Source organism: Zeus faber (assembly GCF_960531495.2).
Source record: "Zeus faber genome assembly, chromosome: 5".
In the NCBI taxonomy this organism is placed as follows: Eukaryota; Metazoa; Chordata; class Actinopteri; order Zeiformes; family Zeidae; genus Zeus; species Zeus faber.
The window spans coordinates 15,101,540-15,117,131 of record NC_137192.1 but is presented as its reverse complement, the minus strand read 5'-3'; the positions used below and the strand labels follow the sequence as shown (position 1 = coordinate 15,117,131).

Sequence of the window (15,592 nt, the reverse complement as noted above, 5' to 3'; positions counted from 1 at the left end):
GATGTAATGCCGCTGGGGGCGCTTCTGAAGCACATGCAAAGACACAGGCCGCTGAGGTCGTTTTAATACAGTGGTCCCAGCATTAAGCTTCTTAAAATAGCAGTTTCTCCGTGGACGCTGGTCGGGGTGGGGATCCGTCCGGTTTCCTCCTCCGGGCCGCCTGTGCCGGGCAGCGGGGCTAAATAGATTGTTATTGAGCTGTGATGGAGGCTCCGTGCCATTGAGCCCGTGATGAAAACCTGACTGCGAACTGTAACACCTCGTATTTCAAACAGTCGAAAACCAACTCGTCCGCAGCCTCGGGACCCTCACCACCCAAACACCATTCACGATTTGAAACATTTGTATTTTTTTCATTTATCTATCACACTGATTCGTTTTCAAATCGATAGTGCATTAACGCACGATGTTGTTATAGCCCATTAAGGGCAAAAAAAACCCCAATTAAATCAATTTCAACTCATTTCACGAGCTTCTGAGATACTTTTTTTTTTCTAGGCAGCAGTAGATTACAGGCATAGAGGCCCAACGAGAGTTTAAGGAAAATAAAACAACAGGACCAGAACCGCTGAATCGCTCCGTTTTTCAATCACTCCAAATGGAGCAGCGACCCAGGCAGGGGTCGGGAGCCACCAGTGAAGAACCACTGATCCAAACCAAACTTTTTGTTTTCCGTGGAGTGATGGGAAGTGGAACCTTGTGTGGTTTTGTTTTACACTTTTTTTTTATTTTTCCAAGATGGCAGATGAGATGGGATGTGCGGTGCGATTTTGTCCTTACCTTATAGAATCAAGGTCCTTACACAGACTGCAGCACGGACAACCGGCTTCATGGAATATCACACACTCACAGTGAACGTTTATGCCGTTGGAAATAAGTTGAGGAAAATTCCTCACAGATTGGATAAGTCCTGAAGGAAGCTTTTAATACCTCTCCAGCCCCTGTTCCACCCCCACCCCACCCATCCATCCCTCTCTCTCTCTCCCCCTCTCCCCCTCTCCCCCTCTCTCTCTCTCTATCTCTCTCTCCCCCCTCTCTCTCCCCTCTCTCTCACCCCCTCTCTTTCTTTCTCTCTCTCTCTCTCTCCCTCTCGCTCTCTCTCTCTCTTTCCCGCTCGCTCTCTCCCCCCTCTCCCCCCCCTCTCCCTCTCTCCTTCTCTCTCTCTCTCCCTCTCACTCTCTCTCTCTCTTTCCCGCTCTCTCTCTCCCCCCCTCTCTCCTTCTCTCGCTCTCCCTCTCTCTCTCTCTCTCTCTCTCTCTCTCTCTCTCTCTCTCTCTCTCTCTCTCTCTCTCCCTCACTCTCCCTCTCTCGCCCTCTAACCGGCACAGTCCTCTTTCCGTCTGGTAGGAGAATCATAATGAACTTATAACAACCGTTAAAAGCGGGACAAAAAAATCCGGAGCTTCCCCTTCCATATCAAATGGTTGCCGCTGGCGACAGAACCGTGACGCCCACGTCAACATTTTGGCAACGTTTGGCTGGAGTTGGGCGTCAGAGCCGAGCGCAGAGAGATGAGGCGATTCACCTCCAAAGGGGAGGTTCTGCAGCTCGCCAGGCCACGTAGCGCAAATACACGTTGGACGTACAGTGCATTCAGTCATGGAGCTGCAGGACCCCGCTCTGTAAACACGCACCCTTCTCCATCTCTTCACCACCTTCCTCTTATCTATAATACAGCCAGGTCTTCCTCAGAAGACCACAGTGCATTTACTCTATCCATTATTGAATGGGTGCAAAACAGCTGCGGGGGGTTGTTCGCTATTTCTGACTATTCCTTCAACGCCTGAGCCTTTTTTCAGACCCTAAAACTTTTTTGTACGTACGGTATTGCCACTGATTTGAATTTTTCATAAAAATGCCTTTCTTACACACACACACACACACACACACACACACACACACACGTACACACACACACGCACACGCACACACGCACACATGCACACACGTCAATTCAATTCTGTTTTGCTGCTGGTGGTAAACGACTGGCCCTTGTTTTTAGAACAAACGTGTTGAAATCACCTCGGACTGATGTGAAAGTTGTTCTCCTGTTACAGGCAACACCAAAAAGGAAACACTCTGGTTTCGATGGTTCGTCGCGTCCCGTTAATAGTTTATAACTGCGTCCCTCACTGCCTCACAGTTCCGAAAATACCTCGAAGAAACACGGTCTCTAATTGTGTTAAAATGAGTTGAAACTGCTTTTTTTGTCGATCAGTTTTAAGCAACCAGTCAAAAGATGTTCTTAAATATAACGGCTGATGTGTTTTTTTCACCCGCCCACATGTCATCTAAGGGGGATACGAACTTTGGCGCTTCACGCATTCAGGTGTTCAATGATTTATTTTGCTCCTTGTGTGTGTGTGTGTGTGTGTGTGTGCGTGCGCGTGTGTGCGTCTTCAGGGGGGCTTTCTCCGAGGTGGTCCTGGCGGAGGAGAAGAGGACCCAGAGACTAGTGGCTATAAAGTGCATCCCCAAGAAAGCCCTGGAGGGCAAGGAGAACAACATTGAGAATGAGATCGCTGTCCTGCACAGGTGAGGTCAGCGAAGCAGGTACACTGGTTCGGCCGGCGAACGGGGTGATGCCACTCAAAACGAAATATACAGTATACGTGCGGGTATGCACAGGTGAGAGCGTGGGGCCTGGGGCGGCAAAACGGTTGATTAAATGCATAGTGTCAGTAGAAACAGTGGAATTGTGCGCCGGAAATGTCAGGAGTAAAGAAGATCGACCTATTTTTAGTGTCCCTGTTGCTAGGGCAACAGCACACAGAGGCGGAGATGGCGCGGAGTTCCCTGCAGCACTGTGTTGAGGAAAGCGAAAGAGACGTACAGGGTGTGGGGGTGGGGGGGGGGGCGGGGGTGGGAAGAGAAGACAGAGGGGGCTGAGAAAGGGAGAATACTGTGAAACAATGCAGGGTGAGAAGGGGTGACTTAGCCCCTGTGGGGGGTGAGGGGGAGTCAAGGGGGGTCGAGGCTTTGATGAGAAAGAAATGAACATGGGCGCACGCCGCCTTCCGCCCCCTCAGAGTCGCTCTCTGCGGGGGTTGTGTAACGGCCTCCAGGCCCCAGTTCCGCTCCGGACCGGAGGGGGCGCGCCCGAGCGTCTGTGATGGGGATCACACATCACACCGCCGTAACGTGTGTGACGAGATATTCCGAAATCTGTCCCGACACACATCTCTCTTCTTATGGTCTGCGGAAGGTTCCCTCGTGTCATAAATCATGATAAAACATTCAGTAACATTTTACGTCATTTGCGAATGTTGAATATTATAGTTTTACAGGCGTCGTATCTGTAACCACTCGCATCGCGTGTCTCATGAAGACGGTCACGATAGTCGAATGAGATCGACAGGACTAGGGGGTGCTCTTCTGAAAAAAAGGAACGTAGAGTTACCAATTTCTACCTCTCGTTTGTCATCTGGCCAAATCCAGATGCATGACGAGTTAAGTTACAAGTGAAAATATTGGTGTTTCTACAATATTGGTCTCCAAAGTTAGCCGTCATAATCCTCTGCAAAGGCAGTTTATCCATCCTGAGCTCTGGTTTGTTGTTTTATTTAGTTGATATTACCGTGTATTACTTGGCCACAGAAGTGTATCATTAAAAGGCCAAGTGTGAGTATTTCCTATGATTCCTGTCAGTCTGATGAGTGTCGAGCTCTGGGATTTTCACTAATGCCCCTTTTCCACTGCACCAAAACCCCCCCCCCCCCCGCTAACATCTGGCATTTGTCATTAGTGGGAAAGGTTACACCCGGGTTTCATTCCCGGGACAAATGACCCTGCAGTAGTCATGTATAGTTATCGGCTCTGGCTCCGATCGACCGTGATGGAAACACACCCGGGTAGGCATGCAAATTTTGGCCCCTTTGCACGATGTATTGAAGTTCCGGACGTTGGAACTTAAATAGACAGGAATATCTGTGTATCATTCGATCATTTATTATTATCATTATTATAATTATTATCATTATTATTATAATAATGATAATGATTATTATTATTATGATTAGGATTATTATTTTATTTTATTATTATTATTATTATTATTATTATTATTATTATTATTATTATTATTATTATTATTATTATTAATATTTTTATAAATCATCATGATCTCTGATCATTTCATATCCCATTTAGAATCCAAAATCCAAATCAGAAGTTATTGACTTTTTTCCCGCATGCCAGACCATGAAATGTTTTCAGTGTGGGCACTTCTTCTTCTGGTGTATGTCTTTAGACCTTCAGCTCCGTTGAGGCGAGCCAGTCCAGCGTCCTAGCATCAAGGTCAATTAGACCACGTTTGCCGTTCGGGGGCCGGTGTTTGGGGCAGCTAGTTAGAATGTGTTTCACAGTTTGTCGTGGATCTCACTCGCATTGGGAACTGTCCGCGATGCCCCCCTTTTCCATTGCTGCCCCGAAAGGTCCCACACCTGTCCTCAGGCAGTTGAGGGTTGTCCACTGCTTTTGGGAGGGTGCTGGCCAGGAACGTCCTTGGGATCTTCAATGTAGTGGTGAAGCCTAGATGGTTCTGCTGACTTCCACTGGTCCCTCCATCTTGCCTTGATCCATGAGGCCTTGGATGTTGGCTGGTGTTGTGTGCAGCAGTTCTTGGGCATGTATGGCAAAGGGGCGCCGGGATATGAGGCGCATGCGCTGTGGTGTCTCCGTGGCAATTTTGTGGAGGAGGCGGGAATCACTTGCCTGTGCCTTTCAAGCAAGAGCCAGCGTGGCTCTTTCTCGCCTGACCTCTGCTGGATAAATTCCTCCGAGGACGGGCAGTTGGTTTGTTGGAGTGGCTCGTAGGCATCCGGAGACAGTCCGTAGGGCGGTGTTAAGGGCAGTGTCCAGCTTGTTGACGCGGGGGCTACGGCACCAGACCGGAGCACAGTACTCAGCACTGGAGAACACCAGGGCCTCTGTGGAAATGCGCAGTGTCTTTGTGGAGGCTCCCTATGTGGTGCCGGCTAGACGACGTATCAGCGCGGCGCGGGAGGTTGTCTTTGCCTTGACTTTATCCAGGTGTTGTCTGAATGACAGTGTTCTGTCAAGCTTCACGCCAAGGTATGTGGGGAAGGGCTGGTACTGTAGCCGGGTGTTGTCAACCATGATGTTCATTTCACAGGACGCTTCTTTGTTGTGGAGGTGGAACATTGATGATACGGTCTTGTCAGCACTGAGCTTGAGGCGCCAGTTCTTCAGGTATGAAGACAGGATGTTCATGTCTTCAGAGAGGCCCTCCTCTACTGCTTCCCAGGATGGCTTGCTCAGTAGGATGGCCAGGTCATCTGCATAGCCGTACTTCCTTGATTGTACGTGTGTGGGCACTGCTCCATGGGGACTGAAGCGGAGAACCCCCACGCGGAACCTGGGCTCCGAGCCACTCCAGCACCGCCCCAAGGAGTGTCTGTCGGGCGCTGCCGGTTTGCAGACGCATACTCCATGTCGCTTCTGCTGTTTTTTTCCCCCAATCACACTGGAACCGTGAAATGCCCCTTTTTTTCGACGCGTTTTTGACGTCAAACACGACACACCAGAAAAAAAAATAATCCTTGTCCGCTCAGGGTTACCAGCGTTTAAAAAACCTGGGTATAACCGCTAATCTTGGTGTAAAAACGGTATTAGATCGTGCTTTATGAGCACAGTGCTCATAAATTAAAATCCTCATCAAGAATGCCATCTCGAGGAACAAAACGGGAAGTAGGCATTCATAAATGTGTTTCTAATTCATTGGTGTGCGTTTTCTCTTCAGAATCAAGCACACGAACATTGTTTCTTTGGAGGACATCTTTGAGAGTCCATCCCACCTGTATCTTGTCATGCAGCTGTAAGTTTGCGTCTCCTTTTCCCGCAGACTGTGTTACAAAGAGCTTCTATGGCGTCCAGTTGATTGTTTACTTGTCACTGACAGGGTTTCGGGAGGCGAACTCTTTGACAGGATTGTAGAAAAGGGCTTCTACACCGAGAGGGACGCCAGTCAACTTATCCACCAGATCTTGGACGCGGTCAAGTATCTCCACGACATGGCAATCGTCCACCGAGACCTGAAGGTACCGTGATGTCCAGGAGCCAGGAGTGGTTTTTTTTTCCCTGGAGCTATCAGCAGAACATTCCATCATCCTCATCATCATCATCATCATCATCATCATCATCATCATCATCATCATCATCATCATCATCCCTTTTTTGCTCTCGCTCTTCTGTGTCTTTCATCCCATTCTTCTCCGTGTCCTTGCAGCCGGAGAACCTGCTGTATTACAGCATGGACGAGGACTCCAAAATCATGATCAGTGACTTTGGTCTGTCAAAGATTGAAGGATCAGGCAGTGTCATGTCCACAGCCTGTGGGACTCCTGGATATGTAGGTAAGGCATTTCTCCGGACGCCTCGACCATTCTCTCCTTTAATATGATAATGAGCAACAACCTCCCCAGGGGCCGGGATACAATAGGCGACGAATTCCACCTCCATTTGACCTCCTCAGGTTTTTCTGTCGTTAGCGGTTTATGATTCGATTCCAGAAACTACAATAGATGGAAAACCAATCAGAGCCAAGCGGCACCCTCCAGTAAATATGTTGAGAGATTTTTTTGGACTATTTCATTTTAACGTATCCCGCTGTTCTCCATTTCTCCCTGGTGAGAACAAACGAGCAACACCTTTTGAGAAGCGACATCCCGATCACATTTCCTTTCTTCGCTGGTTTAAGGGTGGTTTCAACCCAAAAAACCCAGTCCATGCCTTGGTTGTGTCGTCGAAACACTGTTCTCCATAGCCCAGGAGGTGCAAAAACATTGTATTTCCCCGCAATGTATCGTGGCCTCGAACCGGTTCCTCCGTCTCTCTCTGTGAATCTCTCGGCCCCTCGTTTCTCTCCTCTTCTATCGGTTTGTCTCCATAGTTTTTTTTTCATAAAGCATTGTATCTGCTATCATTCCTCTTTGTCACTGAGCTGTGAGAGGCTCTTTTGTTCTACTCCAGCCAATTGCTATCACTTGTAAAGTGCTCTGTAGTTGCGTTGAACATGACCTGGCAGAGCCCGGGGCGCAACGGAGAGGTAAAGGAGGCTTGAACGCCGGACTGCCGCTCACCGTTACGCACTCTCCAGCGTGGGAATGTGTGCTTTGTGTGTGTGTGTGTGTGTGTGTTTTGCAGCTCCCGAGGTTCTGGCACAGAAGCCTTACAGCAAAGCGGTGGACTGCTGGTCCATCGGAGTCATCTCCTACATCCTGTGAGTCTGACTCCGGCTCAGCCTCGGTCCAAATGTGTCAAGCGATAAATTTGCGTTTTTTTTGAAAGTTTCCGTTACTTGCCCCGTCAGATTATGCGGGTATCCTCCTTTTTACGACGAGAACGACGCCAAGCTGTTTGAGCAGATTCTGAAAGCAGAGTATGAATTTGACTCTCCCTACTGGGATGACATTTCAGATTCAGGTATGGCAAATCCCTTCACTATCTGCAGTGGATTTACTTATTGATGCTCATAGCCAGCCCCGTGTGAATGATTAAAGAGGAAAATGCGATGAATTATGAATGCGAGTGAAATAAAGTTTTTCTTTGCAGCGAAAGACTTCATATGTCACCTCATGGAGAAAGACCCTTTGAAGAGATATACGTGTGAGCAGGCCCTCCAGCATCCATGGTAGGAAAAGCCGGATCCATCTGTTCCTCATCGCGTTCACTCGTTCGTGAAATCACTCCGACCTCACTGAGTTCTCTCTCGTTTTGTTTTTTTTTGCAGGATCTGCGGCGACACAGCCCTGGATAAGAACATCCACGAGTCCGTCAGCGCCCAAATCAAGAAGAACTTTGCGAAGAGTAAATGGAAGGTCAGTGCCTCGGCTAAGATCACTCCACCCACCCACGAGAGGGGTTTCATGTTCGCTGCTGATATTTTCATCTCTCCCTGGCTCAAAAGCTCCGTGCTCTAGATCCCATCTGCCCTTTCTCCTCTCTTTCCCCCCCTCATCACAGCAAGCCTTTAATGCGACCGCGGTGGTGCGCCACATGCGCAGGTTGCAACTGGGCACCAGCCTTGAAGGCCCCAGTCAGATTACGCCCCCCAGCCCCTGCCATGGACACCTGCTCCCGGAGGAAGAGGAGGAGGAGGAGGACGATGTTGACAATGAGAAAGAGAGCTGTAAGTTTGCGTCATAGCGTGGAGGAGTAGGTAGAGTTATGTTTTGGGGGCAAGTTTTAAGGAAGCCATTCATTTTCACACAGACATTGTTACATTACTGAAATATTGAAATAATCCTGGATAATAGAGTCCAGCTTTTCAATGTTTGTGACTAATTTACCATTTACAATTTACCGCCTAACACAACTTTACCTTCTTCTCCGCTCTATGGTGTGATTCTCATGTTGTGTCATACACAATATGACATAACATGAGTAATATCCCAAAATATGGTTGTTAGTTTTTAATCTTTGGTGTTTGTACATTACCCTTTTCATTGTTTTACAAAATAAAATCACGAACCCTGAGCTCGTAAGTTGAAAAATGTAGCCACCAACTGAATGTAGTTGACTGTGCAATAGTTACTTACTTCACACAAAAGTGATACTTTGCTATTTCATCTCCACTGAATTATGGCTGAAGTCCTGAACTTCTACTGCCCCCTTCCACTGTTAGTTATGGCTATCATATCATATCATATCATATCATATATCATATCATATCATATCATATCATATATCATATCATATCATATCATATCATTTCATTTCATATCATATATCATATCATATATCATATCATATATCATTTCATATCATTTAATTTCATATCATATCATATCATATATCATATTATATCATTTCATATCATTTCATATCTAATCATATCATATCATATCATATATCAAATAATTTAATTTCATATCATATCGTATCATATCATGTCATTTTATATAATTTCATATCATTTAATGTCATGTCATGTATCATATCATATCATATCATGCACGTCACATCATACCATATCATGTCATTTCATAAATCATATAATTTAATATATCATATATCGCATCATTATCTCATCATATCATTTTATATCATATAATATATCATACCATTTCATATCATGTCATTCATATATCATATAATTTCATATCATATCATGTAAATTCATATCATATATCACATCATATCATATATCATACCATTTGATATGTCATTTTATATCATATCATATAATTTTATATAATATCATATCACAACATATATCCTATCAAATCGTATCATATCATATAATTTCACGTCATTTAATATAATTTCATATCATGTCATGTCCTGTCATGTCATATATCATATGTTATTTCATATAATTTCACATCATATATCATGTCATATCACATCATGTCATTTCATATCATATAATTTCATATCATATATCATAATCATATAATTTCACATCATATATCATGTCATATCACATCATGTCATTTCATATCATATAATTTTATATCATATATCATAATCATATAATTTCACATCATATATCATGTCATATCACATCATGTCATTTCATATCATATAATTTCATATCATATATCATAATCATATAATTTCACATCATATCATTTCATATCTGTGGTGTGCCCTGCTCTCCAGTGTCCCACTTTGAGGAAGGGCGTCGTGGCAGCGCAGACGGCAGCGTGGACCGGGACAGTCTGCGGAGCTGCACGTACTGCTGCCGGCCGGCCAGTCGAGTCTGAGCACAACCCCCACGCTGCACCCGGGATACGCCTGCATGGAAGCTCCAGAGTCCGTCCTCCCAGTCTGGCCAGAATGGCAGAGTAGTATCAGGTGTCTCCTCAATAACAAATCTCAGCAAATAGGTCAAAAAGGGATAAAAAAAAAAAAAATTAAAAAAAAAAAGGGAACGAGAAGGGAAACTGTTTTTTTTTGTTTCCCCCCCCCCCCCCCCGCTAAAACCGCCTCTCGTCTCAGCATGTGCCCCCTAGTTTTACCTGTAACTAAAACAATAAAGTAAAGGAAAGACGAACGAATGAGTAAATCTGGCCGCGAGGTGGTGGGTACGTGACAAGACGATGTTCTGGATTCAAGTCGGCGTGACGGATCACACTGCAGCCTGCCGGCTGTCTTCTCCATTGTTTCGGTTTTCTCTCATCTTTCGCTTCTACCTCTACACACACTTTATCCACTCCTATCTGATGCATACTCTGGCAGCACCGCTGAAGATCAGACAGGAGTGTGATCGAGACTAAGAACCATATTCAAGTACCTGTTTGTTTGTCTCTATATGTTCTATCCACCAACCTGACTCAGTCTTCCTACCGTGTCTCCTCCAACCGGCCGCCAACGCGGCACATTTAACGAAGTCCGTCCGAAATCGCGCCGATCCGTTTCTGTCGTCTCGGTTTTTGTTTTTTTTGTTTTTTCGTATCGCGCCGACGTGTTTCCATCGCGATGGCGCGGTGAGAGGGGTCCGCGGGCGCAGGCATGACCGAGCGCCGAGGGCGACCGTGCGGAAGACGGACTCTTTTCTTCTGGCCCTGACTGGGTTTGTAAAAAGTGGTTCTGGCCTGAAGTGTCTGCATGCCTCTGTCGGGGAAAACGGGAACATTTATGAATACAAATGGGTTACTATTTTTTCTTATGGCTGTTCTGTTGCCAGAGGCTCACACTGAGATCCAAGCGGGGCCCCTGAGGAATCGGAGGAAAGCGACGCCGCTCGGCGGCGGCTCGGATGCGGGTACGGTCCGACAAATACAATCAAACAGTTTGTGAATTGTACTTTAGGGACCCCCCGCACATCTCCGGCTGGTTTCCGCCGTTCAGAGCCGAACAGATTCCGTGCTGTGTTTTCGGTCGGAGCCCGGTGTCCCGCGCTGAGTGGGGGCGCGGGGGGGGATCTCAGTTTGGGCGTTCTGCCTGATCTGTACCGTGCACCTCTAGTGGAAGAAGTTTTGGTCTACCGTTTGCATGACCTGGTTAAATATGTTTACATGAATGATGATCAGTTATTATAAACACACATGCTAATTATTACTCTGTCGTATTGAAACTGATGTAATACTGTAACTCTGAACTATATAATGTGAAGTGAGTAACATCAGAGGTAATGTTGTTGGCAGCGCCGTCTGCATCGACTACGATGGCCCAGCTCCGCCCAAAAGCTCAAAATAGCCCCTTTCTGATACTACGTTGGTCCAGAACGCACTGATATGCACCAGAGTAGTTTAACTTCCATTTATTTGAATCTACGTTGCATTAATTGCATCCCCCCCCCCAACCACTCACGCCCCAATCCGACACCCGACGCAGTTTTTCGTACTGGTTTTGAGTGCACGCATCACACGGCACGTTAAGTCTAACACGCACCGCAGTATTTTAGAGTATTCTGAGCACACAGTCGAGTGGGTTCTGGTTGTAGCCGATGCACCGTAGACTCCGCCTGCATGTGCAATTCTCTCGTAGTGAACCACGCCGCTCAGAGCAAGGACGGTCGTGATGGTGCAGGAGAGTGGTATTACCAGTAACAATTACGACATGCCATTATGGTCGTTAGCGGCGTACTGTATCCGCAGCGGTGACGACAACCTCCCACTAGTCCATCACTGTGTTCAATCGAATTACGCTTTGGATTTTACTGCTCACCTCCATCTGTTCTGGAGTGAAGTCATTGCACCTAAAGGTCTAAAGTACATCAAAAGAGGGCAATCACTTGCAATTGTCATAACTGTAATTGTGGAAAATATGCAAATTGTGTGTGAAGGGCTTTGTGTACTGTAAGATAGTAAACGTTAATGACTTTGATACCCTGGCTATTGTTTGGTAATGACCTTACGTTGACCCTTGTTTGGGATTTATTTTTGCCGTGTTTTTTTTTTTAAAGGTTTATTTTTCCCATTCAAACACATCATCTGCATAAAGAAACACATTTATATTATATATATAAATATAAATATACGTATATATTGTATATCCTTTTTTGTAAAAGCTGTTTTGAGCTCAAATTGTATGATGCAGTGCATCATGGGAGATTGATCAACACGCGGGAGGAAACATCGATTTGTACCCACAGAGACATGAATGCAGGAAATGAAATAAAACTTCTTGTCTATGCATTGTGTGTTTTCTCATTATACGTATGTTTTTTATTTTTTATTTTGGGCGATAGGGATGTTTTTTTCTTTGTTTTTTCTTAGGATTTGGTCTTTTGGGGATCCATGTCCAATGATCATTTTTGTTGATTTTGAATTTGCTATTCACCTACCCTGGGATAGATCCTTCAACATATTAATGCAACTTTATCTGGATCTAGATCTGCTTTTCAGTTTGTGTCTGTGCTAATGCATACATTTAACCCATCACCGAGCATGGATAAAATCAACATTATCTTAAAATGCAAAAGACAAAAATAGGTATATATTTATTTTCAGCATTAAATCAGCAAACTCTACTGGCCTTGAATTAGTGCAACCAACAGTACATGTAATGCAAACAAATATAATATTGACACACACACACTATAATACATACTGTATAAATATTACTTCCAAATAGAATATTGACACACACATACACATTATAATAGATACTGTATAAATATCACTTCCAAATAGCATATTGACACACACACACACACACACACACACACACACACAATAATGCATACTGTATAAATATCACTTCCAAATAGAATATTCTCTCACACACACACACACACACACACACACACACACTGTATAAATATCACTTCCAAATAGCATATTCACACACACACACTGTATAAATATCACTTCCAAATAGCATATTGACACACACATACACATTATAATACATACTGTATAAATATAACTTCCAAATAGCATATTGACACACACACACACACACACACACACACTATAATACGTACTGTATAAATATCACTTCCAAATAGCATATTGACACACACACACGCTATAATACGTACTGTATAAATATCACTTCCAAATAGAATATTGACATATAAACTATAATACGTACTGTATAAATATCACTTCCAAATAGAATATTGACATATAAACTATAATACGTACTGTATAAATATCACTTCCAAATAGCATATTGACACACACACACACACACACACACACACACACACACACACTATATTACACACTGTATAAATATCACTTCCAAATAGCATATTGACACACACACACACACACTATAATACATACTGTATAAATATCACTTCCAAATAGAATATTGACATATAAACTATAATACACACTGTATAAATATCACTTCCAAATAGCATATTGACATATAAACTATAATACACACTGTATAAATATCACTTCCAAATAGCATATTGACATATAAACTATAATACACACTGTATAAATATCACTTCCAAATAGCATATTGACATACACACTATAATACATTGTATAAATATCACTTCCAAACAGCATATTAACACACACACACACACACACACACACACACACTATAATACATATTGTATAAATATCACTTACAAATAGCATATTGACACACTATATACCAGGGGCCTCAAACTCGCGGCCCGCGGGCCAATTGAGGCTGGCGGGACGATATTTTGTGGCCCCCTACTTGACATCAAAGTTTAGTGTTAGTGCGGCCCGCGCATTTTTCTCACACGCACCTTTTCACTTATGACCAACCACAGCTCAGGCTCGTGACAGCTTCCGGTGGTGTTTGTTGACAAGTTAGCCAACGCGTTAGTCACTTGGTTGAAACGTGATTCCGGAGTGACACTAAGTGGAAGGAAAATATATCCTGTCACCCAGTGCAAGGTACAGAGGACTTAGGAAGTGGGCGGACTCAACAAGGGTAATCAGTGACCTAATAAAGACAGCAGAGTGTTTCAATAGGAAAGGGAAAAGTTGTACTTTTTTTTGGAATACTTGAAACCCTTTCTTTGTGGAATAATTGATGCGGCCCAGCCTCACCCAGACTCTACCTCCAGCGGCCCCGAGAAAAGTTGAGTTTGAGACCCCTGCTATATACACACATATAATACACATTGTATAAATATCACTTCCAAATAGCATATTGACACACACACACACACACACACACTATAATGCATACTGTATAAATACCACTTCCAAATAGAATATTGACATATAAACTATAATCCATACTTTATAAATATCACTTCCAAATAGCAAATTGACATACAGACTATAATACATATTGTATAAATTTCACTTCCAAATAGCATATTGACAGACACACAATATAATACACACTGTATAAATATCACTTCCAATTAAATGCATTCAGGCCTCTTCACACTACTTGAACTAATTTGATACCCAAGGAAACATTAATTGTCCGAAAAGACCCAGATGCCACCTTGTGGTGAAAATACACACAATACACATCATATTGCTCAGTGCTTCATTCAAATGACAATTTAATTAAAAACATCGTGGTCTATAAACCTGATACCACTGAGAATACTTAATACTTAATACTATTTTGGATGTGTTTATAATGGACCATGTTAATTGTTCACAGAATGTAATTACTTGAACAATAAAAATGGATCCACAGTCCAATGGGCGCGTGGGTCAACTGCTAAAGCGACGTGACAGTTGTTCGGCAACAATGAGTCATTTTCAAGTTAAAACCAATTCATAGAAACAAAGCCTCACGTCACTGCCCTGCAACTGGATTATAAAGGCGTGTGACGTGTAGTGAACAGTGTTTCATCCACCACCTCTCACCCTGCTCATCTTCTGTACATCCAGGATACCAAGACGGCCGTGAAACGGAACCCTGATCTGACCCTGACCACACACACCATCGTCCCTTTACCTTCTCAATCATATTAGCACAGGCCGCAAGTTCCGAAATGGGGCGCAGAACATCATATCCCGCAGAAGCCGTTGGGGATTTTGAATAAAGGTGAATAATTGAATATTTACATTCAGATATTTGACATCTTGTTGTGGACAGCAGCTTTGGTTACCTGCTTGTATGTGCACATCTGCTCTGATAGCCATGCTGACAGTGATATTTCTATCACACACACACCACACACACACACACACACACACACACACACACACACACACACACACACACACACACACACACACACACACACACACACACACACACACACACACACACACACACACACACACACACACACACACACACACACACACGATCAGAGAGGAGGAAATGCGGCATTGAGAAACCTGTCACGAAACGCCCTCAAAAAACTTTAGTCTCGACAGATGGTTTACCATATTTCCAGCACAATTTTTTATTTTTTGTTGTTTTTCTCCAAGTGTCAGACGTGAATACAGGATGTAGGAAAACATCTTACAATATGGACCACATTTTCACACCTCCTGTCCCGGGCCCCAGTGTGGTGGTATAGTGTGATATAATACTGTTCTCTGAGGTCTATGTGATGAAGATTAAGAAAACGCTGATGTTCAGGGATAACGTATGAACATCGTACAATAGCGACAACATTTACACCAGTTTTCAATACAAACCTTGTTCCATACATCCATGGAAATAACAAATCAGCATAATACAGTGTTACAGTTCGGTGCACCAA

At 44.0% G+C, this 15,592-nt stretch overlaps 1 protein-coding gene across 1 annotated transcript in view; it reads left to right on the top strand.

Moving 5' to 3' along the window:
• camk1a (calcium/calmodulin-dependent protein kinase Ia) overlaps window positions 1–9,728 on the top strand; it is a gene marked incomplete at both ends in the record, with an annotated part of 14,962 nt that extends 5,234 nt beyond the window's left edge. Inside the window, 10 exons of the mRNA XM_080000247.1 lie at window positions 2,404–2,535; window positions 5,762–5,836; window positions 5,921–6,059; window positions 6,248–6,374; window positions 7,165–7,240; window positions 7,331–7,443; window positions 7,573–7,651; window positions 7,751–7,838; window positions 7,984–8,149; window positions 9,625–9,728. Of these exons, the coding sequence (XP_079856373.1) occupies window positions 2,404–2,535; window positions 5,762–5,836; window positions 5,921–6,059; window positions 6,248–6,374; window positions 7,165–7,240; window positions 7,331–7,443; window positions 7,573–7,651; window positions 7,751–7,838; window positions 7,984–8,149; window positions 9,625–9,728 (1,099 nt within the window). The remainder of the gene's footprint in view (window positions 1–2,403; window positions 2,536–5,761; window positions 5,837–5,920; window positions 6,060–6,247; window positions 6,375–7,164; window positions 7,241–7,330; window positions 7,444–7,572; window positions 7,652–7,750; window positions 7,839–7,983; window positions 8,150–9,624) is intronic.
• Between the last annotated feature and the right edge of the window lie 5,864 nt (window positions 9,729–15,592).